Raw genomic sequence first — 27,905 nt, forward strand, 5'->3', positions numbered from 1 at the left:
GATGAATATTTTATTTTGACAAGTTGCTGTCCTGTTGTCTTCCATGTTGAAGGGATGAAATGCTTGCTATGAATGTCTTATGAAACAGTCATGAATCATTCATGCAAAGTGTATAAAATGTGTTAAGCAGCGACACGCCAAGTAAAGTGTGACCGTATACTCTAACTGAAAAGATCCCCTAGCCTTCCCAAACAGATTCAGGTCGTGCTACCGAAAGGTCTCTGTAATGGACACTACGTGAAGGGACGAGGCATCGGGCAATAAATGTCACATCTGAAAGTGTACCACTAAATCACACAGCAGAAGGATTGGTCATTTTAAAATAGAGGCAACGGCTACTGAAGTAGTAAGGCAACAACAAAACAAACACGACACAAACACACAGGGTTCACTTCATTCTCTCAACATGTTTTTTTTCCCCATCTTAAAAGTCATGGCACACACATGCAGTTTTGCCTACAAACAAAACCACAAGAAAAGGAAATCTCCACATTCTTGACAAATAGAATCCCTTGGGCTGACTAACACAGGTAGCATGACAGCAGCACTCGTTAAAAATAAACAAACACATCATTCACTTTTTACAGTAGATGGGTCAAAGACGTCCACAATGAAATTGTCCTTCAGTGCAAAGGATACTTTTGCTTACTGTAAATGCAAAAAACATATATTTTTTAAATTATTTTTTTGGCTTGGCTATCATGCATTCACTTGAGAAACAATTGAAATCGTGTTTTTTACAGTTACAGTAAGCAAAAGTATCCGTTATCACTGAAGGACAATTTCATGCTGGACGTCTTTAACCCAGGTGTGTATCTATGTATATACATACATCATCTGCACAACTCAAAAACCCCAGACGAGACTAAATCCAAAAAAAGGAGAGGAAAATAATAAATCACACAACAAACAAAAACAACACTTGCAATCGCCACAGCAACGATATGGATCGCATTTAAACTGATGCCCTGTTGAAAACATTGTTATTGGAGTCCTCTTAGGCAGCAAATGCTTGAAATGTCAAAAGGGTGAATTCTCAGCCTTGAAAAATAACAGAATACTACAGAAACCTTCCTATGTGTGGGGTAAGAAATTGCACATTGTATTAAAATGCATCTCCTGCATTCTGCTGACTTAAATTATTACGTCTGAAGTGCAACAAAGTGAATGTGCACAGCTGCATCATAGCACTCAACTGTGACTAAACTATACAAGTTGTAGATTCTATATACAGTTTCAAGTACGCGTGAGACTGTGTGTGTGTTTTTTAAAGGATCTCTCAACCAATAAAATTAACTAGAGGCAAATAAAGGGGGGGAAACTCAATCCATTCTTGGATAAGCAACAACAATAGGAGGGGAAAAAAAAGTTCATCCAGGCATCAGTCATTTTTTCAGAGAGCGTTGGTTCAACCGGGGTCTGTCCAGACCACCATGCCAGTGCTGAAGAGGGAGAACCTGCATCCAGAGGCAGCGATCGCAGCAAATCTGCAGCGCAAGACACATGTCTATGGAGGAGGATGACGACCATGATAGGTCCATGATGGGTCCAAAAGACTGAAAAACACACTGAAGGGACTGGTTTAAAGTGGGATGTCCCCACTTTCAGAGGCTGACTCGCAAATTGGAGGCAATGTAGAGTTGGTAGAGGATGTAGAGTGTCCCTAGTCCTCTTTAGGTCCAGTGTGGCATCATCCTACGGGGCTTTGGGATGGTTGGGAGAGAGGGGAAGGCCACGGTCAAAGAAGCTGTCAGTCGAGTTATTGGGTTTCTTATGGGAACGCAGTTCAACAGGCACAGGCCTATAAAACAGAGAGGAGATCATAAGCACAGTCGTTTCGAGATGGACGTCAAGAGTTTACACAAAACACCCACTTCATATGCAACCCACTTCATATGCAACTTGCCTTTTGTTTTTGAAAACCAATTCCATCACTTTCCTTTCATTTTTGCAATTGAGTGTTTTTGTCATTGTCTTGACTTATGGGCTCTTTAGTTAACCGTGACATCCTGTTATGCCCACAAATGGTTGTAGGTCAGAAGCCCACCCTTCCACTCCCTACCACAATCCATGGTTGAAGTGCACTTGAGCAAGGCACCCATCCCCTACTACATGGACTGTAACCAATACCCTGCAAGCAACTGTAAGTCTCTTTGGATAACAAAGGCATCAGCTGAGCATAATGTAATTATAATGTAATATGAAAATATGGATTGTATACATTAGAATAAGCCCCTGTGATGCCACTGAATATGAATGAGGCTCAAATAAACACACATATGCCATTTGACAAAAAAAATGCTCTGAAAATACTATTAATTTGGAGTACTGCTATGCCACCAGAATATCTACTCATATTACATTGGTGGAAAAACTAAAATAGAGTGCTTTGAAGTATTGCGTGATTCTAACAAGCATGCTGGCCTCTATGGTCATTTGGTATGGACATGTGGAAACTTCTTCTAACTAATGTGGAAGTAGAAGATCATGAAAATTGGGGCTTATAAAGCACATTACCCAAGCTTGAATTATTGAAAACTGCTTTTTGGTATACTTGTCTGGTAAATGTGAAAGCTCTGGTAGTGAGGGTAATGCCTTGTGTACACCAAGCGTGACCTACGCGACCCAGGTAGCTGAGGTGGTTAAAGAAGTTTCGCCATGAATTCGCTTTATTCGCTCTGGACGCGCCTTTGACATGTTTGATTTAGCTAATCACAAAACGACTCTGGCTTGACAGCCTGGGACATCCGGAGATATGAACGTTCCAATTGGTTTTCGCCGAACCGCGTCATAGCTCATTGCCATAAGATTAGCTTGACTTTAATCGCTAAAATTCGCTCTGGTAGCTCAGTTCGCTTCACTCCTGGGGAATTCTCTCTGGTAGCTTTATTCGCCTTCCCTCCATAGAGAAATAATGACTTCTGTCGCTCAGGTAGCATAGGTCGCGTTTGGTGTACACAAGGCATAAGGTTGGTACTTACGTGGAGGGGTGATCTGGAGCAGGGTCGCCAGCCTACTTCATTGGAGCAGTGTCCTCATCCTTCAGGACAAACTTCTTCCTCAGCACCTCTGAGATTAGAGAGGCGGAGTCCTCCTCCATTAGCGAAGTACATCCCCGATTGAAATTGTACCTGCATACAAAGAGGACATTTTGTTTGCCGTGATCAGTGTAGCAGTTTATGATGAACATCCATCTACATCCATCTCGCCTTACTGGAGAGCGCTCCCAACAAAACACCAAAGTTACCCTCTGGACTTAACACTGGATTGTGTTCAGGAATAATGCATGAAAAGTATGTGTGTGTGTGTGTGTGTGTCTTTTGACCGTCATGTTTCAACTACGAGTTGTGAATGGGATGTATGTGTTCAGTATTATAACCAGGTTATGATGATAACTTTTTAACTTTCATGTGTTTGTGTGCGTGTGTGTATGTAGCCTGACCTGTCCTTGCTCATCTTCATGCGGTTCATGTCCTTCAGGATGTGTGTGTGTGTGTGTGTGTGTGTGTGTGTGTGTGTGTGTGTGTAGCCCGACCTGTCCTTGCTCATCTTCATGCAGTTCATGTCCTTCAGTATGTGTGTGTGTGTGTGTGTGTGTGTGTGCAGCCCAACCTGTCCTTGCTCATCTTCATGCGGTTCATGTCCTTCAGTATGTGTGTGTGTGTGTGGGTGTATGTGTGTGTGTGTGTGTGTGTGTGTGTGTGTGTAGCCCAACCTGTCCTTGCTCATCTTCATGCGGTTCATGTCCTTCAGGATGTCCCGGACGTCGGCGAAGCTGGTGGACTTGGACAGGGACACTGTGTCCTCCTCCGCTTCCCGGAAGTCCATGCTGGGACGGTCCAGGTCGAAGGTTGCCGAGGCAGTCATAGAGATGTGGGGAGGCATGGGATCCGGCATGAGCTCGGACACCTCCTCCTCTTCCTGCTCCGTTTCTTCTTCCTCCTCCTCCTCCTCATCCTCTTCTTCCTCCTCCTCCGTGACGTCGCTGATGACAAAGGAGGCGGTGGGGTTGGGCTGGTAGGCGGCTGTCTCGAAGGGGGCCATGGAGAATCCCACACTCGTGTCGTCGGGGGAGAGGAGGTCGGGGGTTATTGGATTCGAGTCTAGAGACACAACAGGTACCAGCAGGTTAGGGTATGGTAAATCTGCATCTAAAGCCTCTTTCATACACGACGCTGCTAGTTACTCGCTCAGCGAGTTAAGTCAATAGAATGTCTGTGTGTCCCAGTGAGACGAGGAGGCGAGTTGGCGAGGAGTGTACAAGTGATGCGATGTGGGCGGATTCCGAGTTGAAAATATTTTAACTTTGAGCTAGGCGAGTAAGCGAGTAACCAATTGGAATGCAAAGTTCTGTACTTCTCGTGTTTGCATCGGCAGTTAAACCCGCTGGTTTCGTGAACGTTCCATGAGCAAGTGGCGAGTAGGCGAGCGAGCGAGAAGTAACTAGCAGCGATGTGTGTGAACGTAGCGTAAGCCATGCAAGGAGGGAATACCTCAAGCCAGGTGCTGTGAGCTCACCTATCCTGTTTACAAATGACTGTAGAAGTAGTTTCATAGGCATAACCTTGCAGAACTTGGACAATATTCCAACCTTCAGAGGTGCGTCCATGCATCTTTCACATTCCTATAGCCTTACTGTGGTATTTTGTTTGTTTGGTGTCCCCATGTGTCCCTATGTCATGTTACGTAATGTTCATGCAATGTATTGTTGGTGATATCCCTCTCGCATGTTTCTTTCTATATTGGAAGTAGCATGTGACTTCTACTTGCCCCTTTGGAGACATTGAAGTTTATCTGATCTCATCTCAGAATAGAACAGACAGCCTTTATGGTCATTACACAGCAACCCTTTAAAACTGCAACATATAAATATTGCACTAAGCTTAAAGGACCACTTCAGCCAATTTCAATATGCTGTTATATTGGTCACGCTACCCTTGACTTGTCAGTACCCGGCCTACTCCAAATATTTTCCCCAAGAGGTATCGCTGTTTTCTAGTTGTCTGCTGATGTTGCCTAACCTTTTGGATGTTATTGGGAATAAATAAATAAATGCTTTTTTGAAATGTAAACATACACCAGCCCCCATGACAATGACCAGGATCTCGGAAAAGGCTGAAATAAATAAATACAAAAATCTGAGGTACTGACAAGTCCAGGGTAGTGTGAGCTTTACAACTGCATGTCGACATTGGCAGAAGTTATCCTTTAAGTTAGAGTATTTTCGAGTAAATGTAATAGCCAACCAGTGAATGCATCTTTGCTCTCCACATGTGGCAAGCATTAAGCAAATCAGATGGCACCACACTGGCCTCATTACATGCCCTCCTCTTTAGCAAAGGTGACTTACTAAATATAGCATTGAAGAGACAACTAAAAGACGTTACAGCTGAGCATCTAGATATTTACTTAATAAATTACAGTCAGGATTGCTCTCGCAATTCAGTAACCCTATTATCAACAACACCACATTGCTGTGAACATAAAATGACCCAGTTGTTGGCGTTTTTGCTACCTAGAAAAACGAAACACTTCAATCCATACAATTCCACCAGAATAGCTTAGACAAAAGCTGTTTAATCCCTGCACAGCTGCTGGGGACAAAGCAATGTAAAAATGCTTGAAGAGTAGCCAACCTGATCCAGCAGCCACTATTTTGGCGATCTGTGACCGCAGCTTGCTGAGCTCATCCTGTAGTGCAGTGGTGCGATTGAGGGCGGTCACTCCCGGCTTCCTCAGACCCTCCATGCGCTTGCCCGTCGGGCGAAAGTTGGGCACGGAGGAGTTTCTGTGCAGCACCAAGAGAGGCGTGGGTCTCCATTCGTGCCGCAGAGGACGTGCGTCGCTCCTAAGACATGGGCAGATAAATACAGTTAAGCTTACACACCTTACTTTTCCCCCTTAAAATGTTATATACAATGCATTTCCTACAAGACATGCAATAGGGACAACTGTGTAAAAAATTTAGAAGACCTTCATGCACATACGGTACAGCCACCCCCATAACGCACTCACAAAGCAAATACTGACAACAAGTGTCTAGTGCTGTGGTTTTCAAAGTGGGGGACGGGGACCCCTGGGGGGTCACAAGGGGGTGATGGGGGGGCTGCGGCAAGTTGGAAGGAAAAGTATTACGAGCCATGTAAGGGTGGCCTTGGTTGGAATCTCCCGTTATGTGGGGGGCTTTTTGTCATAGTTAAGTTTGGGAACCCCTGATCTAGTCCATTCCCTTCCTCGTGTCTCTACAAGGCCTTCATTAAACTAATCTTATAAACGCCAATGGTAGTTTTACATAATAAATAAACAACAGTAGTTCCAAATGCATCATGGGGACATTGCTCTGCAAAAGGTCAGCTATAAAGCTACTCAGCAAGGTGCACGTAAACATGCCAGGGCTTCACATACCGTACTCTTGCATAGGTCTCCTCCTCATCAGCTACTATCCACGCAATGTCAGCTAGAGTGGGGACCATGGGGCCATCCAAGGGCCTCATGGGCAGACCTGGAAGCTCCTTTTGGGACAAGAAACAAAGGCACAGTGTTACTCTATTGTCAGAAAATACACTCAGGTTGTGGTTGTTTCTTTAAAAAAGTCAGATAATAAGCATATTGTGTGTGTGTGTGTAGAGCACCAATTCTAGTCAGATGAAGGTGTAATCCCTCCTACACTGTGCACATGTTCAGTAATAAGATTCATAATTTTTTGTTGTCACATGCTTTCTTGTGCTGGCACAATTGGCAGTGAAATGAAGGTTGCAACTGCTCTCTGCTGTGTAGGATAATAAATAATAATTATGGTTTAAAAAAAGAAATATGGATAATAATAATGATAATGATAATAGGAAAAGAAAAAGTTGCCCTAAGAATTTAAAAAGGCTAGAAGTAAATCTAAAAAATACCACAGAGCACAAAATATACTTAACTAGCCAACCAAGCAGCACACACATAGAAGATAGCATTGACAATATGTGCCAGTGTGACTATCAAATTGGCAACTGCGATAAATAAGTGTCATCCGCCTGTGTCAGTGCCTGACATGTCTAGCAGGGCAACAATTACTGTGAAAACACACCTGAAACGTGGCACGTTGGCATGGTTTGAGTGGTAAAGTGGAGCCAATTCTCCTGACCACACTCCTAGTTGACCCGTGGGGCTTATTCTGCCAAATGGGAATTACCTCCTGGAAAACAAACGACAGACTTGCCCCATTTACTTCTCCAGAGTCAATTATCTCGCATACTGCTTGTAAAATAAAAATGTGACATGACGTTGTATGTTATGTTCCCTTACCGCTCCAGAATCCATATTGCACGGCTGTGTTATTGCAAGTTGTTGACCCTTGAAGTCGCTGGGTAAGGGGTTGAGTTTTGCTTACAAGTGACTGGTCATGTCGGCCGAACAAGCTCCTCATTCAGCTGGGTCACTCAGCATCTAATGAAAATAGTGTTAGTTTAAGTGGGGTATTGTAAAAGAAGAAGAAGAAGAAGAAGAAGAAGAAGAAGAAGAAGAAGAAGAAAATGCCGTTCAATGAATGTTGCATTCGCTGTCTGCCTCGAAATTATCACCCTTCAAAACATCGTGTACTGAACAAAGGTTGATGTCAGGTTTCACTCAATGTGTTCACGGTAGCTCCGCAAATTACAGTAAGTAAGACCAAATTCGGATTGCTGTATCCCTTTGAGAAGACACGATGCGACTAGGCTGGCATCTCAGTCGTTGTACTGAATAACCTTTCATGAATGTTATTGAGGTGGATGTCCTGCAAAACATCGCCAAGCCATTCACATTCGCGTTAGCTTGGCTAGTCGTGCAGCTAGCGTCCTTTGAACTGGACGCAGCTAGACAACCACCCTGCGGAGAAACGAAGACGCACACATTCATGAAAATCAAGAAACACGATACCTTACTACGATGTGGATAAACCTTCCGAGGACGAAGAGTTATAAATTGGTCTCTTGCGTCTTTGCATGTAAACAACTTTCCACAATATAGTTACATGCTAATTCTGAAAGCTATGGCTAGTAGGCTATTAGCAGGTCAGTCTCAATCCAAACGACCTGCACCGTTACCATGCTTCCCTAAGCATTGCAGACCTTTTTTCTAGTAATAAACGTACACTCTGTAAAACATGCATGTATTATTGTAAAGCGGCTTACAATCTTACATATGTCCATTAGATGTAAGACTTCTGTCAAATTGTGTATCCTGGACTGGCAGTCGTCTGTCGCTAGTTCAGTCAGTGATATTCGTCGTTAGCTGCTTACCCCAGGAGACAGACCTTTCATTCTGTATTTTGATTGGCTGGCGACTTCCTCACAACATTTCAACAACCAATGGTATTTTGGGGTACTGCGTGAGTGTACACAAAGTGGGGAAGCCGGCTCGTGCAAAATCGCAAGTTTATTCAAATTAAGTCATTTTATCATTAAATAACATACTGTTGCATGATAATGAGTTTATTTTTTTAACATCAAGTTTAAAACCCCTCTAGTATGTAACAAAAGTCAGAGTGCACTCCCTGCAAAAAGTTCAGCACAGTCAGAGAACCAAATCACCAAAAGCAAAAGGTGATTGCAATGTCCTTCCGGCCGACAGACAAGCCATATGTCAAATCGGCCCTTTCTGATCTGTCATTCACTGCATTGTCCAAACCAAAAATGGTTGAAGCCTTGGACTGCCAAGAAATAACCGGAGAAATAACCGAAGGCGACCCCTAAACAGACTGAACGTGCGTCGCGAGTACTGATGCTCGTGGAACCAACTAACCAAACAACTACCTCCCTCCAGTAATATCTGAATCTGAACTACTGTTCAGTACTAACTCTAATAAGGTTTAGGTTTCGATTTAGTGACAATCATTGTGTGTTAGCAACCACTGCACACTGAAGGGTTGGTGCGCACTCCGCTGTGTTTACAAGTGCTGCTGTGTCTTTAACAGATGGTCAAAGGGGCGGAGTCAGTGTTATGAAGTTAGGAGGTGCCTCTGCCTTCAAGCAGCTAAGAAATGTATTAAAAATACAAAAACACCGCAACATGGGGCGTCATTGGCAGCAATTTTGTAAAAATTGCACAAGGTCAGTCAGTATTTTACTTACATCTTCAACCCAGCAGTGGTTTCGGGCAACCTATAATGTTATATGAAGCAAATTGTTGACGTGATTATTAGGGAAAGGGTACACAACAAATGAGACAGAATAATGATGTGATGGATATATCTGAACATTAAGTCTGTAATTCTCATAACGTTAAATGAGTTTGTAAACAGTGCACACTGATTAAATTGGCATGGGAATTTGAAAGTGCACATTGGGTCTGTGTAGGTATTTAGCTGGAACGTGCTAGCTGTCGTCGCAGGAGGAGACGACATAGCTGGCTAACTTAAAATTTGAGACCGATAGATTTCTGTGAAGCGATGTCATCGTATTTACTCACTACACTATCTCACCGAAATGAGCTTGGACAGATAAATACGAGGAATGGAATAGGTTTTGAGCTGATTGCATAGCTGTCAAAATTGGGGGGTGTTGGTGTAAAAGGGGGCGACAATTAATCCTTCAGTGTATGAGACGTTTTAACAATGGGCCTGATATTGTGTAAGAAATTTGACCGAGTTTAGTCTGTATTTCCGATGCCTCGTTTTGAAATGACTGGTGCAGGGTGATTTGTCAGATTGCAGCCAAAGGACTCTTAGTTACAGCAACAACAGGGCACTGTACTCAAAAACGATGTTAAATTGATGCATTGCCTTATACCAACTCTTATTTTCAGTTTACAAAACAACCTGGAAATATGGGTAGAGAAGAAGAAGAAGACGGATGCGTGATAAGTGTTTTTAAATCACCTGCACTGGACATCTATTGGAGCACGTAGATACCTCATCGGGCCTACAGGCCTTTTCCAATGGATGATGGATCGACAACAGCCAAAGGATAAAACTAGGATCGGCTACTTTGGCAATGTCAAGAACAGGTAATGGCTTGGTAAATCAAGTAGCCAGTCAATTAAGTATTTCTGATGGTTCTTCATACCTGAATAGACGTGTCTGTGCAGCATGTGTTTGTTTCTATTCTTATGCTGTGCTGGTATGTCAGTGAAAAATTGCTGTACTAGTTTCTTCATGCAAATTTCTTCCTGCTTCTCTCTCTCTCTCTCTCTCTCTCTCTCTCTCTCTCTCTCTCTCTCTCTCTCTCTCTCTCTCTCTCTCTCTCTCTCTCTCTCTCTCTCTCTCTCTCTCTCTCTCTCTCTCTCTCTCTCTCTCCCCCTTGCCCCTGTTGAGAGATGATGTTTGACAAATGTTTTGACGCTCAGTATACTAGTGTAGTCACTTGTGGGTCCTATTCAGGAAGAAATGGTTCTCTGTGTCCCCCTTGCTTCGTTGGGGCATGCACAACACTGAGACCTCTGTGTTGCACAGCCTTTGCTGTGCTGCAGGTGCCCTAGCCTCGACCATTTAATGGATTGATTTCCATTAGCTGTGCTGTAACATTGGACTAGTGCCAAAAGACAAAAAGTGCCAGAGTAAGTTTTGACCTCTGGACTTTCTTTTTTTCTCAACTTCAGCCCCAAACAGATTCCTCGCATATTTGCAAAGAGGAAATTCCAATTACCGTTATGTGAGACTGCAAATACACTACAGGTTTACGGGGGGCACTCTTCCACAGACAAATAAGAGGTTGAGTCTGCGGGAGTGTGTGCTTGGTGGTTGGTGGTTTAAGGGTCACTATTGGGAGGCATCTGTTTAGGGGGGCACTTAGGAAATATATTATTGGAAGTAGATGGCAAAAACATTGAATAAAATTTCTTGATTGGGCCCAAAGTGTCCCTCAGTCTCTTTTGCCAGCATCCATGAGATTTTCGAAAGAGGGTTGTGTAATACAAGGCCCTTTTGTTTGTTTTTAATAGGTTGGGATCCAAGCTGCCTGCCAATGTCAGCCAGCCTCCGGGCTTCATCGCAGCTCCTTGGGAGCCGGTGGCCAGCGGACACAGGGCCCAGGCCAGGCTGCAACCCTGGCAGAGCAGGGATGTGGTGGTCCAGAAAGACCCGGCCGGGGCACCCCCTCACCACGTGCCCTTCATCCGAAATCCCCGTCTGCGGCAGTACTATCTCAGCGGTAAGATGGAGGACAAGCGTGTAGCAACTGGGGGGGGGGGTAGCTTCTGTTAAGTGCATGGTCAAAGTTGTGGATGTTAGCAGTTTGTTTACGTATTGATTTCTTAGGAGCACTTATCTTCAGAGACGGCCAAAGCAAAAGTAGAAGTCAAAACAAAACCTGCCGCAGTTTTCTTCCAAAACAAGTAACTTCACTGAGTAACTGGTCTACAGTTACTAATAGTAACTTACTATAGACCGGTGTACCTAATTCTACGCTGGTTGGATCAAATTTGGGGGGGGTTCCTTTTTAGGTTTTTTCTTTTTTCTTTTCAGCAACAACAACGCCTAGCCACCTGATTAGGTACAATGGAATAACTGGTATAACCGCTATGTAATATCATGTGCTAGTGTTGCACCTACACCATAAATGTACTTCTACTTTTACTTTGGCCACCTCGGCTTATCTTTATCTATTGATGGACACTTTGAATGGTCTGTGTACTTATTGGAGTAGTTACATGTTAACATTGGCTTTGACTGTTTGGGTCATTGGTCGTGAAAAAAAGTGTTGTGAGTTATGACAACATGAGAGGAATGAAAGCTGTGTCATGAGGCATGCAGTAGGGGATGACGGCACAAACAGGAAAATCTGCTCTTAAGAATGTTTGAAAACACACACACACACACACACACACACACACACACACACACACACACACACACACACTTTACTAAATCAGAGTTCAAAATCTTTAACTCTGTTACAAATGCACAATAAATTACAGAAAAATAATGGATTAAGTCCTGACGTAAAGAAAGCAAGCTTACTTTCGTAATGTATTTCATGTGTTTTGGTTTGAGCATGCCATAGCTTTTTCTGGTCAAAATCAACAAGAGGCTAAATCAACAAGAGGTCAACCAGCATCAAGAGGCACATTAGTCAGCCATACCATTTTTAGACACATATACATACACACATACAGGTTTGACACCCTTTGCTCATGTGCTGCAATGTTTCTGCAACTTGGTTGCTTGTGACAGAGCCAGCCTGCATGCCAGAAATAGGAGTCAAGACAGCAGAGGGAGCTGACGGCAAGAATGACGCCAAGGTGAGTCACCCCCACCACTATACTGCAGAAGTTGTCAGTGTCCGTAGTACACGCCCCACTTCTTGGGCCTTCCCTTGGTTACATGGTTAAGTCAAGTCAAGATAAGGTACCGGCAACAATCCTCACAGATACTACTGGTCTTGAGTTATGTCACACTTGGGAACAGAAAGGCTCGGACCAGGGAACGTCCTGTTCAAGGGTCAGAGACACGCTGTTCGATCATGAAGTGGCCAGAAGATCAGTTTTGATTTTTTGACATGGGTATACACCATCTGATTGTTAAGCTCCACAATGTTTTTGACAGAAGATCACAAGACAAGAAGGTACTGGTGAAATAACCTCAATACTTTATTGTATGGGTTTGCTTTTCAGTTTTGTATTATTTTTCATTTGTTTAGCTTCTTTCCTTAGTGTTAGCGTCTTCCCTTAAGCCACTGCTTTAACATCTCTTATGTACCTACATTGCCTTTAACATCTTTAATTTTTTTTGCTACATCTTTTACCATTTGTTGGACATTGCTGTCAGTGTGGCAACTGTACACTGCGCCTAGATGTCTTTGTTTGCTATCCAACAATGCCTCGTTACCTTTCTTATTATTTTATGCTACGTCCTTCACCATGTGTTGGACAATGCTGTCAGCGTTGCAACAGCACACTACACCTTCATGTCTTTGTTTACTTTTTGACACTTTTTTAATGAATCTTTTTTTTTTGCTACGTCATCTTTACTTTGTGTTGAACAATACTTTGTTGCATCTGTACACTACACCTTACCCTGTTCCTGCTTACATTTTCTCCTTGGAAATTGCTTTGGTCAAAGGTGTCTGCTAAATGCAATGTAATGTAATATTTCGACTGTGTGTGATGGTTGTCATTCATGGTAGTCTTTGTACTGTCACGTTGAATGTTAGTAGTCTGTGCTCATCTACTGCCAATTTCTCATTTTATATGTAATGTGTGTTTGTGTGTGTATGTGTATGTGTGTGTGTGTGTGTGTTGGTTTGTGTATCTATGAATTGTGATATTAGTGTTTCGTCAAACATATTTCATCAGGAAGAGATCTTCATGTTAATTACTGATTGAGCAGGACATTGGCAATCATATTTAAAAGCTTCACTAATAGGAAGAAGCAAAGTGTTACTAATATGGGAGCAAACATTGAACAGTGATCTGCATGAATGGGCAGTACTTCCTGACAGTGATGCTTTTAAAGTGGAATTTAAAATGTTCTTAATGGAGGGATATTTCTGTATTCTGTCAATAATGCAAATGGCAATTTGTGTGTGTGTGTGTGTGTGTGTGTGTGTGTGTGTGTGTGTGTGTGTGTGTGTGTGTGTGTGTGTGTGTGTGTGTGTGTGTGTGTGTGTGTGTGTGTGTGTGTGTGTGTGTGTGTGTGTGTGTGTGTGTGTGTGTGTGTGTGTGTGTGTGTGTGTGTGTGTGTGTGTGTGAGAGAGAGAGAGAGAGCACAATTTATACGTCGTGTGTGCATGTATACGCATAATACAAATGGCTGTTCATTATTGGATAGGGTTTAGCTCAGACAAATACGTCTGTATCAAGTGTATGTTTTATTTTTAAGCATCATGTTGGTGTGTGTTGGTACTGTGGGTTAGTATCAAATGTTGACAAAGCCATTTAACACTGTCAATGGATACACACTAATATTTATCAATTTAACAAACAATACACACTAATACTTATCAATTTAACAATCTACACGCCACTCCTTTTAAGTGGTGCTTAATGTAAAGTAAGCACTTGTCTTGTCATACATACTTCTTGGTTTTCATGGTCTTACAAATGAGAGCTGTTGAGAGTGGAAATTGTGTTCATGAGTAGACTGACCTAATTTAAGCATGGCTGTTATTTAGGCCATGTGGTCCATCTGTCAATACAGACCCTGGGGGAAGGTAACTGGTCACCCTTCAGGGCTGGGCACTTAAGTGCTGTTTCCACGTAGCAGGATATTTTGAAATGTGGATATTTTTTTCTCCTGGTTACATTGGTTTTGGCCTTCCGTTTCCACGTAACAGATTTTTAAAATCCAGATTTGTTACAATGAAGTATTTATTTTTATCCATATGTTGCGTTTACACCTAAATAGGTGAAGAAAATAGGAGGCTACATGGAAACAGTACCTTAGAATGGCATCTGTCACAACTGTCTACCACACTGTGTTGGAGAGTTTTGTTGACATTTTGGTCTTTTAGACTTTATTCTTGGCAGGATAGTTTGAGACAGAGGCAGGAAACATTTGGGAGAGGGAAACAGGGAAGGGTCTGCAAATGGCCGAATTAGTGTCGGAATCGAACCCGTGTCAGCCGCGTAGTAGACAAGTGCCCTACCAGTAAGCCACGGTAGGGCCTTGTTGATTTGATTGACATTTTTGTATTGCAGTTTTGGACCACAAATCATGCTTTAATCCATACTCGGCACAACTGCCTGAAGGTTCTAACATATAAGATTATGACCAAAAAACCCATGGTCCACATATTCATTATGTTCGTTTCATAAATGTTTATATCAATCAGGCTCGTCACAAAAAGGGTTGTACATGTCATGTCCTTTTCGTGGCCTTATTTTAGTGTGCGAACCTGCTCCCACATTGAAATGCCCATTTCAGGAACAAAATGTATATCAGTCAGGCAAATTGGCAAAAATGTTGATATCAAATTCTGTGCTGAGAATGTTCTTGTTTATCCTGACTTTCTTACTGTATGGACAGGAGCAGCACGATGACACCGTCTTCAGCATCGCCTCTCAGTTCAGTGCCAATGCCACCAACCTGACACCAGAGAGCAAGCCCCTGTCCGCTACACTTAGCCCTGCTCAGGTACAAACACACGTCTTCCATTCAACTCGTCCTCAGATGCATTCATGTAACTTTTGTTGCCATTCAGTTTCATTCCAAGATGTAATAACCAGTAATAACAGCAACAACTAACATCGGTTAAATTGTTATTTATTACTCTATCACTTATTGTTACTGGTTCATCACTGGTCCATCACTGTCACTCACCAATGTTGAATGCGCAGTTATTTTTTTTCATCACTTAGTCCATCACTGTTACTTGTCCTGTCTTGCACTTTGATGTCAGTCTGTAAATGTCAGTCCTGTGTATGTCTATGTCTTTTCATGGTATAGAGAGAGAAGCGTAATTTCAATTTCCTTGTATGACCTGTGCATATGAAGAAACTAACAATAAAAGTTGACTTGACTTGTATATACTTTTGACATAAATAGTGTTTTGTCAAGTTTCTAAATCTGAGTTAGACCTTACACAGTCTTGTGGAGTTGTTTGTACATGGGCTGGGTAGTCATTCTCCCCCCTTCACCTGGAATGTTTGTTTTGGTTTAAACATAAAATAAGGTTATGTTTGTATGAAAGCAAATGTTTAACTCATCCAAAGTGCCTTTGAAGTGAACACACTGGAAGGTGTGATCATGCAGTTGTTGCATTTCAAACCACGTCCCTAAAGCCTCATTCATCGCTTCGATTCATGTAATAACATGTTTTATTGTCGCGTCATGCTACTGTCTCATAGCAGGAAGTGAAAGATATCTCCTCTGCAGTTGTTGCATTTCAACCTAGAAACCAGAGAGTGCAGACCTCCGCCAAGGAAGCTGTTTGATAGAACATTTGATTATGTTACAAGACAGACAAACAAACCAACGCAACCGAAAACATAACCTCCTTGGCAGCGGTAACCAGGTCCCTGTTCATCGCTCCGGCCTGTGTAATAACCCAGCCTTCATGTTTTATTGTCTCGTCATGATACTGTCTCACAGTTACGGGAAGTGAAAGTTATCTCCTCCGCAGTCTAGTGTGCCTTTTCTAAATGGCCCTCCTGTGTATTTGCATGACTTGTAAATCAGCCTTTTCCCCAGATGAGACCTTGCGAAACGCGTCACAGAAGCAGAGAGCTAGAAAAGAGGATGTAGGAGTGGCTGGGAGTAGTGTAGTGGAGTCTAGTGGTAGACAGAGTACTGTATTTCAGACTTCAGTGTTTTCAGGATTACTGTATGTTCATGAGGGGTCATGAAGTCTCTGCGTTCTTGTCTCCTCCGGCAGCTGTGTGTCCTGGAGAACAGGCTTGGTGCCGTGGGAGCAGCAGCAACAGCAGCAGCAACAGCTCCACCGCAAGCCGAGGGGCCTAAGCACAGCCCACACGCCGACCTGGACGTGACAGCCGATTTCCTCCCTCTTCCTCCTCCGCTGGTCTCCTCCTCCTCCTCCTCCTGCATGACCCCCATCTCCCCCTCCACTGACGCAGAGTACGACAAGCTCCTGGTAAGAATGTTTCGCCTTCAGGAGAGCCATCAGCAGAAGAACTTAAGCCTGAGATCTCCCATTTGCCTACAAATATGCTTGTCTGGCTTTTTGTTTATTGCGCACTCATGAGAAAGGGGAAGGAAACGGGCTTTAAATAAAGCACATGGAAGTCAGAGGACATAGTACAATGGAAAAACAACTCATGTATTCAGAGCCAGGCTCGCCGACAAGGGGAGACAAAGGGGTATGTTGTCCCGGGCCCAGGGAGATAGGGGGCCCAGAATTGGTTCCTCATTACATTGTATGTATTAGGTAAGGGGCCCATTCGGATGACGTTGTCCTGGGTCCAGCGAAAGCTGTCAGCGGCCCTGTTCAGAGCAGATCAAGTCAGCAGTGTTTGGTCTGAGTGTGCTGACCAATTAACATTCTCTCTATGACTTGGCAGCGCTGGTGGTATGTAAAATATGCATGGCCATGGCCGACACAACAGGCTCGGCTCAGATCTGCCGAGTCAGCCTCTCTCTCCCCGTACTAAGAGGATGTGGCGGTGTGTTATTTCCCCCAGGACGTGGAGGCCGTGCCCATGCCCGATGGGAACCTGTGCCTCCTGGCTCTGCCACCCGAGTGCTCCCAGGGAGAGGGGCCCACCTCCATGCAGTACCTCAAGCTCTGCAGCCGATACATCACCAACCGCAAAGTAGGCATACAGCACTGATCATATTGCGACTTATTCTAGGTGTGTTATATTGTTACTACTACTATGTTGTGATAATTTAGTGGAAATCTTCCTGTTATTGCAGAGTAAAGTACTTTATTGGAAATTAAAGATTATATTAGGGTTATATAAAGGTTTGTTGTGCCAGGTGTTCTGTGTTAAAACATGACAGTTTTTTTTGTTTTTTAATATACCTCAGTATAGCTTTCTATTTGTTTTGCAATTTAAATAGTTCGGATTGCTTAAAAACTGTAAATTGTGAATTCTAAATGATGAAGTTTGTCCTTTAAGTTAATTTGCTTGTCTAACAGCGATACTGATGGCTTTGTTGCAACTTTTGCTGCTCGTTGCCTCTTAGTGCAGAAGGGTTCGCAGGCAGGCCTATTCCCTATTAGCTGAAAATACTCAACTACATCATAACAACATTGCTATGACATTACAGAGAGCCTTAAGAAACAGATTAAGACATAGCCATTACAATTTTGGTGACAGCAAGGTTATAATATAGGCTCTGTACTAAGGGGTTAAAGTATCTGCTTTGCGTTTCAAGACGTGTCTCTCCTTCCCGTAGGGCGTTGTGTCTGGCATACTGCTGGTGACGAGCAGTAAGATCTTCTTTGACCCGTGCAAGAGCCATCCGCTGGTGGTGGAGCACGGCTGTGAGGAATACCTGCTCTCCTGCACGGTAGACAGCCTGGCCTCAGTCTCCTTCTACTCAGACATCTCACACGTGCACTTTAATGACTCAACACAAAGGTCAGTGCCATTAGCGCACAAAGATCAGCATCACAACATGCCTTTAAATTATGCTTTTATTTTTATTTACTGTATATATACATTAGATATTCATCACCTTGAATGAATGCCATTGTGTTAAGGACATTAATTAAACTAATTAATTAGATGAGACCACGAACCACGACCAAGTTGATCAGAGTTTACAATTGGCTTTCACGAAAGGAGAGACTGATTAGCCCTGGAAAACATGTTCCTCGCTTGGCATCCTGGGTCTCTCTCGTCTCTCCTCCCACGAAGGCCCTTTTTTAATGGGCTGCACAGAAGGAATGGAAAAACACACAGGGCTAACATTGTTTCTTATCAAAGGACCTTGAAAGTATCTTCCTTGTCACATAGTTTTCTCTGAGGAACATTTGGAAAGGAATAAAGAGCAACAGTATATGAAACAAGTACAGAAGTGAATATAAAGTGAAGTCTTTGCTACAGATTATAATTATTTCTACATATTGACATTGTTGACATTGACAGCGTGCTGTTATTCAGAAATGACAGACGTTGGGGAGCCCCATTCAAGTGAACGGCGCATTCTACAGAATGACGCCGTTGAGCCATGTATTAAATTGCAATAACACAATATTTGTGGTTGCTGGGATAAAATATGCCAGAGAACCTGATTAATAGATGACGTGAAATGTGTTATTCCACTAAAATAAATCATGTGGCAATTTAATTTAAGTATCAGTGAGCTATGATGTCCCTCTTAGTCTTTCTCTGGATTATGTTTATGACTGCACACCAGCTGCACCTGGAGACTGTACTGTATGTAGGGACTTAATTCCTTTTAGTAATGACATGTACTTTTGTATTTAGATGGAAAGGGAAGAGGAAGAAGGGTAAAGGTGAAAGGAATGCTGCCGCGACACCCCATGATGAGGTGCAGAGCACTGGGTCCCAGCCTCAGGTAGATTATTAATGTCTTATTATTGTAATGTCTTACATGCTATTTTTATCTTATATTTGTCTACATGTTAAATGTTCATTTGTATTTATTAATAATCACTTATTGCGACCAGTCCATCACTGCTACCTGTCCTGTCTTGCACTTTGTCAGTCTGTAAAATGTCAGTCCAGTGTATGTCTATGTCTTGGCATGGTATAGAGAGAGAAACGTAATTTCATTTTCCTTGCACAGTATGACTGGTGCATATGAAGAAAGTGACAATAAAAGCTGACTTGACTTGACTTAACAGGTAGAGGGGGGAGAGGCCATCCCCGCCCTGGTATCTGCCCTGACCTCAGACTTCAGGCTGGCCCTGGGGATGGGGACGGGGACTGCGGAGGGTGAGGAGGAGAGTGGAGAGACCCTGGACATGGCTGAGGCAGAGAGGCAGCTGGAGGGGAGCCGCCCTCTGGACGAGCTGGGCCTGCAGAGCACTGGGGCTCTGGGGGCCGCCGTGCTGAGCGGCGCTGCTGCCACCTTCTGTTGTGGAGGACAAGAGGCAGGCAGCACAGAGATACCACAGAAAGACAAGTCAGAGCTGCAACAACAACAGCAGCAGCAGCAGCAGCCGTGTCTGAAGAGGCAAATAGCAGGTGATGATTTTGATTTTGTACAACAGTGATTTTCAGACTTGGATATGAATTTCGCTTAGAATTGCTGGACACAAAATAAACATGATGGTTCTTGGTTTTCAGACGCACACGTTTTTGAGTACAGACTACGAGAGAGTGACAGACCAAAATATCTTGTTGACAAAGCATTCCATGCAGACCCTGTCACATAGTCTTAGTACTTTTAATGAACATAGCGATAATTAAACAGAAATATTGTCAGAAAGCTGTCCTTAAATGAAGCGGGAAATTGTATGACATAAGGTACTGTATCTCAAGTGGTATGCAGTTGTTTGGAAAGAACTATTCCACTTTCAAATACGTGCATGAAAGTCTAAAGATTTCAAGTGCATCTTTCAAAATATTACTTTTGCCATGAAAGATAAGATGAAAAATGTGCACATCCTGTGTCAAGAGACAGGACAAAGCCTGATTCAAACTCAGATAAAGAGAAGTCAGACTTGACATCCTTCTTTTGCACTTATTCCATTTAACCCATTTTAGCCTGATGATTCATATGTGTTGTTTACCCTTTGATGCCTAGAGACACATACATGCTGCATTCAGGCTCTTGAGATTTTAGCTTTTTACCGTGAATAAAAATGTGGGTATGTTACAGCTGAATTAAACATTCTAATATAAGATGAGAGTCTTGAGGTTTAAATGCAACTTATTTGATGTTTTTATGTGCATCATAGGCTAAGATATTTAGGTTTTTATAGGCTGAGGGAAACTTTCCCAACAAGGGCTTAGGCATTCAGCAGGTGTTTTTTGCAGGTGCTTAGGCATCAATGGGTTAATCCATGGCGGAATTACATATCAAGCATGTGTAGTCTTCCTCAGGAAATCTGAATGATTTCAAGTGTTTGGACTTATCCTAATCAAATGTTACTTTCAGCCACCCAAAGCAGTATCCTTTTTGGATGGTTTACGATATGGCTTTAAAGATGCACTGTGTAATATTTTTAGTAGTTCATTTCCAGAATTCACACTGTCCATTCACAAATGTTACCTTTTCAACAAATACTTACCACCATCATTAAACTCTAATTCTTCATTATGACTGGAAAAATGCATTTTACATACATGTACATCTTCTCCATGGTCAATAGACATTTATGGCAAAACTTACCGTCCTTTGGTCATACTAGTAAATATTGGTTTATTATTTATTAATATTCATGAAAAGATCAAATTTGGCAACAGGCAGCACAGTTTCAATGAACAGCATGGAGATACCATGTACTTACTATTCTTTCTGCTCTGTCTTTGTTAAGGCACTACCAGGCCCTCGTCAGGCAACACTGGAAAGCTGATATTTGTGCGGTTCAGACACCAACAGCCCCAGCGGAAGAAAAAAGTCATCTCTGGCATTGAGATCAGGAAGTCCAGGCCTCCTCCACAGAAGGATTCATGGTTTACTCTCGCACAGGAGAGGTAATGGATGGACAAATACAATACTGTCATGACATGGCATTGATTGACATGGCATTTTGACTCAGTCACTCACACATACAGTACACTTAGTGTAGACACGCTACTTGTTTGTCCAAGTGTTTTATGTGTTCTTGTGAAAGTAATTCTGATGCTGAAGTGTTGATTTCTACATAATAGCCATTGCATCTTGATGTTTGATGTTTCTGTTTTTCCATTTTGAACATGTTTCAATGCTGTTCATGACTGCTTCATGTCATGGTCAGATCAGGAGTATGAGCTGGAAATGTGACATTCTGGCACTGATATGAGGTACTTTTCGTCCGTTTCTTTTCCATTTGCAGCTCCGATGAGCTGTACGCGTACCTGAGCCAGTGCAGGCCGGACCTGTGTCTACTAGAAGGCAGGGGTGGGGAGGAGGAGGAGGGGGGCGATGAAGAGGACTTTGTCCTGGTGGACGACCGAGAGGTGCGGTCTGACGAGGAGGAGGAGGAGGAGGAGGAGGAGGAAGAAGAGGACGAGGGACAGGAGGGCTGGCACGCAGACAACCGTGCAGTGGAAGACTGGGAGGTTAGTAACATGGTTCCTCTCGCACGCTCTCTCTCTCTCTCATGCTACAGGATTGTAAAAAAGATGCAGGGTGTTAATGTGATTAGCAGTGTGGTGAGAGAAAACAAACGACACAGTTGGGGGGCTGTGGTCTGGCGTGGGGATGTAGTTGTACTAGCAGAATGGAATGCTGACCATGGTGCTGTGTTTTACTCGAAACTGCTATGTCGGGTGGTCGGTCTTTCTGTCCATCGGAAACTGTCTTGCACTGTGTGTGTGTGTGTGTGTGTGTGTGTGTGTGTGTGCGCGCGCGCGCGCGCGTTTCTGTGAGTTAAGAGTTCTAATGCTGCTTTTCTTTTGGCAGATGATCTCTGTGGAGGATGGTGGTGTTCGAGGGCCAGTGATCCTGGACAAAGAGCCAGAGGGAATCCGTGAGATCGTAGAACAGAGCCGGATTCTGGAGGCGTCTCACGTCCGAGAGGTAGGCGTAATACTGTATGGTGACAAGAAGTTCTGTTCACTTTTCTCATGAAAGGCAACGTATTTGGGTAACACTGATGAAGGCTCTTACAGCTGAAACGTCTGTCTGGCCCTGCAATGTTTGAATAAAAAGGAAAGAAAAAGAAAGAAGAAAAAAACTTGAGTGCGATCCATTCCCTAACGTATTTGGGGAAGACAAGAAAAATAAAACTTGCAATGCTCCAAGCCTGAGGCAATGATTTATGTTCCTCCTTAATCTGTAAGCCCTTCTCCACTGAGTGCCCCTTCCAGACATTTCAGTCCCGGTTAACTTGCAGCTAGTTTGATGCACTCCAGAACATACATTAACTCTCTTGAGGTTTCACTGTGTCTTTGTCAACCCCAGGGCACACATTAGAAATCTACAGAGGCTAAAACCTCACTTTCCCCTTTTTTTGAACTGGATGAATGAGAGTTTTCACAGACAAAACTTTTATTAAGTTTTTATAACGCACTTAAATGTAGAGAGGGATTCACACTTCGTAGTTGACAGAGGGGCTACATTTAGAATTCTATGAACAACAAAACCCTACAAGCAACCAGAATCTGCTTCAGTTCACATTTACAAGATGCTGCTATCAGTTTATTTGCACTGAAGTTGATGAACCTTGGCATTACAAATCAAAGAGTAGAATATTTCTTTACACCGCATTCCACATTATTATGCAAATTACATTTTTCGCTGTTTCCCCAAATAATCAATAGAAATGACAGTCGTCATAATTTTCAAGTCATCAGCCATTAGATAACAATTAAAAAGTTTTTGAACGAACCTTCCAATGATAATAAAATAATAAAAAACTTAAAATGCCCAAAAGTGCTCTGTTCCAAATTATTACTCAAAACAGTTTTGTAGTGTTGTAGTCCAAATTTCATTCTTTTTTCCCCATTTACATCAAAACAGTTGGCATTTAGTACCTTCTAAATTACATTTCAATGTTCAAAACTTGGTTATAAGCTGTAACTGGAATGCTGCATTTAACATTGAAGTCAATGGCAGGGTATAATTGCATGGGAGTTATGGAAGCCCAGATATCCTTGATGCTTTGCTCTCAGCCGTTTCTGTTTTTTTGCTCTGGTGACCCACACTTCACTCTTCAATATACCCGTAGATTTCCATGCCACGTTTAGGTGCTTTGGTGGTATCGACATTCTAACTCAACAGACATATAACTCACATAACATCCCATTCATTTTCAATGGGATTTTATGTCTGGTGAGTTAGTATGTCGATACCACCAAAGCACCTAAACGTGGCATGGAAATCTACGGGTATATTGAAGAGTGATGTGTGGGTCACCAGAGCAAACAAACAGAAACAGCTGAGGGCTTCCATAACTCCCATGCAATGCCCTGCCATTGACTTCAATGTTAAATGCAGCATTCCAGTTACAGCTTATAACCAAGTTTTGAACATTGAAATGTAATTTAGAAGGTACCAAATGCCAACTGTTTTGATGTAAATGGGAAAAAAAGAATGAAATTTGGACTACAACACTACAAAACTGTTTTGCGTAATAATTTGGAACAGCACTTTTGGGCATTTTCAGTTCTTTATTATTTTAAAAAATACCATTATCATTGGAAGGTTCGTTCAAAAACTTTTTAATTGCTCTCTAATGGCTGATGACTTGAAAATTATGACGACTGTCAATTCTATTGATTATTTGGGCAAACAGCGAAAAATATCATTTGCGTAATAATGTGAAACGCGGTGTAGTGGTGATAACTGTTATAATGACAATCATATGTGTCTCAATTACATTTTAGTTATAGCAAACCTCAGGGTGGTGCAATCACAGCTAATGTCACTATTGCATGGATTAAATTTTTGTTTTTTGTTTGTTTTTAGTGGATTATCTAAGAAGCACATTCATTTCGGTACATTAATTGCCAATTACTAAGTAATGTATGGGCATTAGCTGTGGTTGTACAATTGACCCATTTGTAGATCACATTGGCGATCACAATTCACGATCAGCAATCGTGAATTGCCCCTAACCATACACCTCATTTCCACAGATCGCCAGTGAGCTGCCCCCTCGCACCGTGGGGCACACGTGGCACCTGTCCTACAGCACCTCACGGCACGGCGCCAGCCTCAAGTCCCTCTACCGGAAGCTGAGCGGCACTGACTCGCCTGTCCTGCTCATCATCAAAGACTCCAATGACCAGGTGACCAACAGCATTTCTCTCTGTCTCTTTCACCAGTTATCCAAAGAGTACATAGTAGTCGTAAGCAGCTAGTCTTGACTTCACTGAGTTCAACTCGTAGAGCTCCATGACCTGGATGAATGAGAATCTCCACAGGTACAGGGTGCCAAAGTCACACCCTTCTACTTCCGGTCCATGGGGCCTCAACTCGCAAAAGTTGTCAATGGGAGTGAATGGAATGAGTAAAGCTAAATCCTGATTCCGTTTTCTCAAATACTCTGGATTTCTATGATTGCAATGAACCTCAAATATTTGGATTGGTGTAGCCAAGAAAAGTTATTCTAGTTTTTGTGCAAGACTGAGTAATAGGCTACAATGTGCGCCTCACATATTTGATCTGAACCAAGGCTGAATGCACGCATCCAGCAATACCACTGCACCTCTGCTAAAGTGGCTGCTTGTCAGACATGCAACTTCTCTTATGTAGTCCATAGAATTACGTATTTTTGCACACACATAACATGCAAACCGCTTGACAAGTGAAGTCAACAGCCACACCATTGGTTATCACTAATTCTAAGGTACAGCATGTCTGTGATTTAGGGAGGAAGGTGAGGTGGATTGGAAAATAGGTTTTATCAGTCCATTAGATCCCTGTCAAAATGTTTGACTTCTCAAGCCCCATGAGCCGTCCGGAAGGGGCGGACACCTCGGCACCCTGTAGGCCTACTGTACTGTACTGTCTGTGGCCAGCTGTCTTCTGAGGGGAACTGAAAAACATGGCCTGGTTTCGGTGTCTATTATTGTTAGTAGAGTAGGCCTCCACTTTTCCACCTTTGTGTCTGGTGTTTTGCATATCATTGTACTGTATGCTTATTGATTCTGTTTTCAAAATGTAATAGAATTTGCAAACATCATTGTATTGTTTTGTCACTGCATATTCTCAAATGGATGTCAGTTCTGGTCCAGGCACTACTTGACAGTGCAGAACAATACAATCAGACACAATTGTCTAAGTCTTTGTGTACATTTACGTTCAGTGGCTGCTCTCAATGTAATGACCGTCGCAGGTCTTGAAGCGTAGACTTCAGACGTCTGTTTTGAGATCAGGTGGTTACAATGGAGCCACACAATGGAGGTGGTTGCGTTTTGGGAGCCATACAATTAAAACTTGATAATTACTTCTAATGTAAATGGGACCAAGATGTTTCGTCACCCTGTTTAGTCGATCTATGAGCTACAGTATAATTGGCATTTTTGGTTAGGGTTTGGTTTGCCCTGAGGGCCTTTAGTTCCACGTCATCCTCTTGGCTCTCATTACAGTTTTGTTGTTGTGATGTGTTGTGTGTTGCAGATGTTTGGTAGTTTCCTCTCGCACCCCTTGAGGCCGAGTGACAAATTCTATGGCACCGGAGAGACATTCCTTTTCCTGTTACACCCCAGGTTTAAAGTATGTTGACTCATTATAGTCATTTACAATCATGATTTAAATTCCTCGTTTTAAAGGAGCAGTTCTGCCAATTTCAATATGCTCAGTATTGCTCACGCTACGCTTGACTTGTCAGTACACAGTGACGCTGCATTTTATGGCTCAGCCCTTTCCAAGATCTGAGCTATTCTAATTGGGGCAGATTTTGTTTACATAAAAAACTCTCTCAACATAGGCCTACTCCAAATATTTTCCCAAAAGGTATCGCTGTTTGCTATGGTTTTTTTTTAATTTTTTTTTAATGTAAACAAACTCTGCCTCCATTACAATGACCAGGATCTCGGAAAAAGCTGAAGAAAAGAAAAAAAAATCTCAGGTACTGACAATTCCAGGGTAGTGTGAGCATTACAACTGCATGTTGAAATTGGCTGGAGTTATCCTTTAAGTTCCTCATTTTAAGTGGCACCAAAATCACTGAATATCCTTCCATGCCATTTTTGTGCTCTCTGCAGTGTTTCAAGTGGACAGGAGATAATTCCTTCTTCATCAAAGGGGACCTGGATTCATTTGCCATCGGAGGAGGAAGGTAGGTTAGCCCTGTTGTTTTTCATGTTTATATACTAGCATTTAGTATACTGTATACCAGTGGTCCCCATTTTTCCCCCAAGTGCCAAATTATGTAGCACAAATGAGGTTGAGGGCCAAACAAATAGCACACATACAGTATATGTTTTAGTTTTTCACAACCTCATGGCGGGCCAAATGTTTGACAGGCCCGGGCCGGATCTGGCCCACGGGCCGTGATTTGGAAACCAGTGCTGTATATACAGTATTTTACTGTTGTCATTCATCATATCATCTAATATACTGTATAGTACACATCACTGAGCAGCATGTTCTCAACCTCGCAGCGGCCATTTTGGTCTTTGGCTGGACGAGACCCTGTTCCTGGGTAGAAGTAGCCCCTGCTACACCTTCAACAACTGCTGCCTGTCGGAGACCAGTGACTTCCACGTGATGGAGCTGGAGGTTTGGACATTCGGCTGAGGCCCACTGCACATTCCCTGGATGTAGGGGGTTCCATGGTGCAATTCACAATGTTCTCCCAGAAATACGACTGTGACATTAAGACGGAAACAAGCATCCCTCATGGATTAAACGCCTTCACGGATCCCCTCTTGCATAAATCATCCCATGCAAAATAACTCTTCTACTCTCTATGGATGAGGTGAATAGATTTCGAATAGATTCCAATATTTATTTTAACTAGCTGTCTAGCCTTTTTTGAGTGGCCAAATTGTTCTCCAGAGATGCTCTGGAGTAAAGGACTCTTCTTATGTCTTGAGAAAGGGCAGGTTTGTTCTTTTTACCGCCTTTGCAAATAATTTTCACTTGAGACCATGCCGGTGCTGTATATATGTATATAATAATAATACTGACAATGGACTTCGCTCAATGGACACTTTAACTGAAAACTGCATGTTCCTGCTCTATTTGTGCCACATGTTAACTTCAGTGCTTCAACAACGAGCCTCTTCCTCCATTTTGCACATACTAGTTATAGTACACATGCAATTCAAAGGAAAAATAACAACTATCATTCCTTAGGGTATGCCATTACTAACAGCAATGAACTGACTCTCCAAATCTTGCCGCCTTTGGCTTTCATTAGTGAGTGACCTGTTGATTCCTGTTCACTTGGTACAGATGAAAATAAACTGGACAGTGGTTGTAAATTCTTGCTGAATCACTATATATACATTGTTAAACCCACTTTCCCTTGGCTAACAGCAAGCCGTCTTGAGTACACACTCAACTCGAGATTATGTTTGAAAAAAGATCAACATTTATTCAGGGCTCATTTTCATTTCCATGTCTGGTTGTGGGGCTTATTCCACAGGAGAAACAAACACTCACTGAATTCTTGTTTTAGTGCCCACAGTCACCACATAATTCAGACAGAAAACACATCCAAGAAACACTTGGCAGCAAGTGTAAGCTCACGTATGTCCAAACATTATCCTGACAAACGGGAACACCAGAAGTCAACATGGTAAGATGAAAGAACGTACATTCCTTTCCGAAAGGAGAATTAGCACAAGATACATACACACACATGACTCAGACCGTTTTGAACAAAACAAAGTTTTTACAAACTTTTCACTGCGTTCCACATTAGTGTATTATGTCATCTTTGGTCTAGGTAAGCCTTAGCTTGTCCTTTATTGCAGAGAATATGGCACGTGGCTGTGATGTGGTTACACTTTACTTGACGCCGGCG

General features: G+C 42.6%; 2 protein-coding genes across 5 annotated transcripts; one reads left to right on the forward strand and one right to left on the reverse strand.

The window, feature by feature from the left end:
- Positions 1-387: 387 nt before the first annotated feature.
- On the reverse strand, positions 388-8,278 carry mtfr1l (mitochondrial fission regulator 1-like). 2 transcript variants are annotated; one of them, XM_063184158.1, is made up of 8 exons: positions 8,165-8,278; positions 7,291-7,431; positions 7,073-7,180; positions 6,406-6,512; positions 5,637-5,848; positions 3,716-4,103; positions 2,982-3,131; positions 388-1,801 (listed from the first exon to the last, which is right to left on the reverse strand). In XM_063184158.1, the coding sequence occupies exons 2-7, from the start codon at positions 7,303-7,305 to the stop codon at positions 3,014-3,016; spliced, it is 948 nt and encodes a 315-aa protein (XP_063040228.1). In that variant the 5' UTR covers positions 7,306-7,431; positions 8,165-8,278; the 3' UTR covers positions 388-1,801; positions 2,982-3,013. The 2 variants fall into 2 exon arrangements, with proteins under 2 accessions (XP_063040228.1, XP_063040227.1); XM_063184157.1 differs by having other exon boundaries at positions 8,157-8,270.
- On the forward strand, positions 7,492-27,374 carry si:ch211-15d5.11 (nuclear receptor coactivator 7). Of its 3 annotated transcripts, XM_063184151.1 has the most exons (18): positions 7,492-7,643; positions 8,939-9,074; positions 9,769-9,969; positions 10,903-11,111; positions 12,134-12,201; positions 14,927-15,034; positions 16,275-16,493; positions 17,041-17,172; positions 17,762-17,946; positions 18,799-18,889; positions 19,179-19,521; positions 20,817-20,976; positions 21,318-21,543; positions 21,887-22,003; positions 24,064-24,216; positions 25,550-25,645; positions 26,137-26,210; positions 26,536-27,374. In XM_063184151.1, exons 3-18 carry the CDS (start codon positions 9,905-9,907, stop codon positions 26,669-26,671), a joined length of 2,382 nt encoding a protein of 793 aa, XP_063040221.1. In that variant the 5' UTR covers positions 7,492-7,643; positions 8,939-9,074; positions 9,769-9,904; the 3' UTR covers positions 26,672-27,374. The 3 variants fall into 3 exon arrangements, with proteins under 3 accessions (XP_063040221.1, XP_063040222.1, XP_063040223.1); XM_063184152.1 differs by lacking the exons at positions 7,492-7,643; positions 12,134-12,201 and having other exon boundaries at positions 8,895-9,074; XM_063184153.1 differs by lacking the exons at positions 7,492-7,643; positions 8,939-9,074; positions 9,769-9,969; positions 10,903-11,111; positions 12,134-12,201 and adding an exon at positions 12,399-12,524.
- The last annotated feature ends 531 nt before the right edge of the window (positions 27,375-27,905 follow it).

Source organism: Engraulis encrasicolus, chromosome 19 (genome assembly GCF_034702125.1).
Source record: "Engraulis encrasicolus isolate BLACKSEA-1 chromosome 19, IST_EnEncr_1.0, whole genome shotgun sequence".
In the NCBI taxonomy this organism is placed as follows: domain Eukaryota; kingdom Metazoa; phylum Chordata; class Actinopteri; order Clupeiformes; family Engraulidae; genus Engraulis; species Engraulis encrasicolus.

Bases quoted from the DNA above. Each gene is read 5' to 3' on its own strand.
- mtfr1l (XM_063184158.1), bottom strand. The intron at 6,513-7,072 runs GTGTGTTTTCAC...TTGTCCCAAAAG, and splicing joins GCCAACGTGCCACGTTTCAG to GAGCTTCCAGGTCTGCCCAT. The intron at 3,132-3,715 runs GTTGGGCTACAC...CTTTGTATGCAG, and splicing joins ATGAAGATGAGCAAGGACAG to GTACAATTTCAATCGGGGAT.
- si:ch211-15d5.11 (XM_063184151.1), top strand. From the start codon at position 9,905: ATGATGGATCGACAACAGCCAAAGGATAAAACTAGGATCGGCTACTTT. The intron at 15,035-16,274 runs GTACAAACACAC...CTCCTCCGGCAG, and splicing joins CTACACTTAGCCCTGCTCAG to CTGTGTGTCCTGGAGAACAG. The intron at 21,544-21,886 runs GTTAGTAACATG...TTCTTTTGGCAG, and splicing joins GTGCAGTGGAAGACTGGGAG to ATGATCTCTGTGGAGGATGG.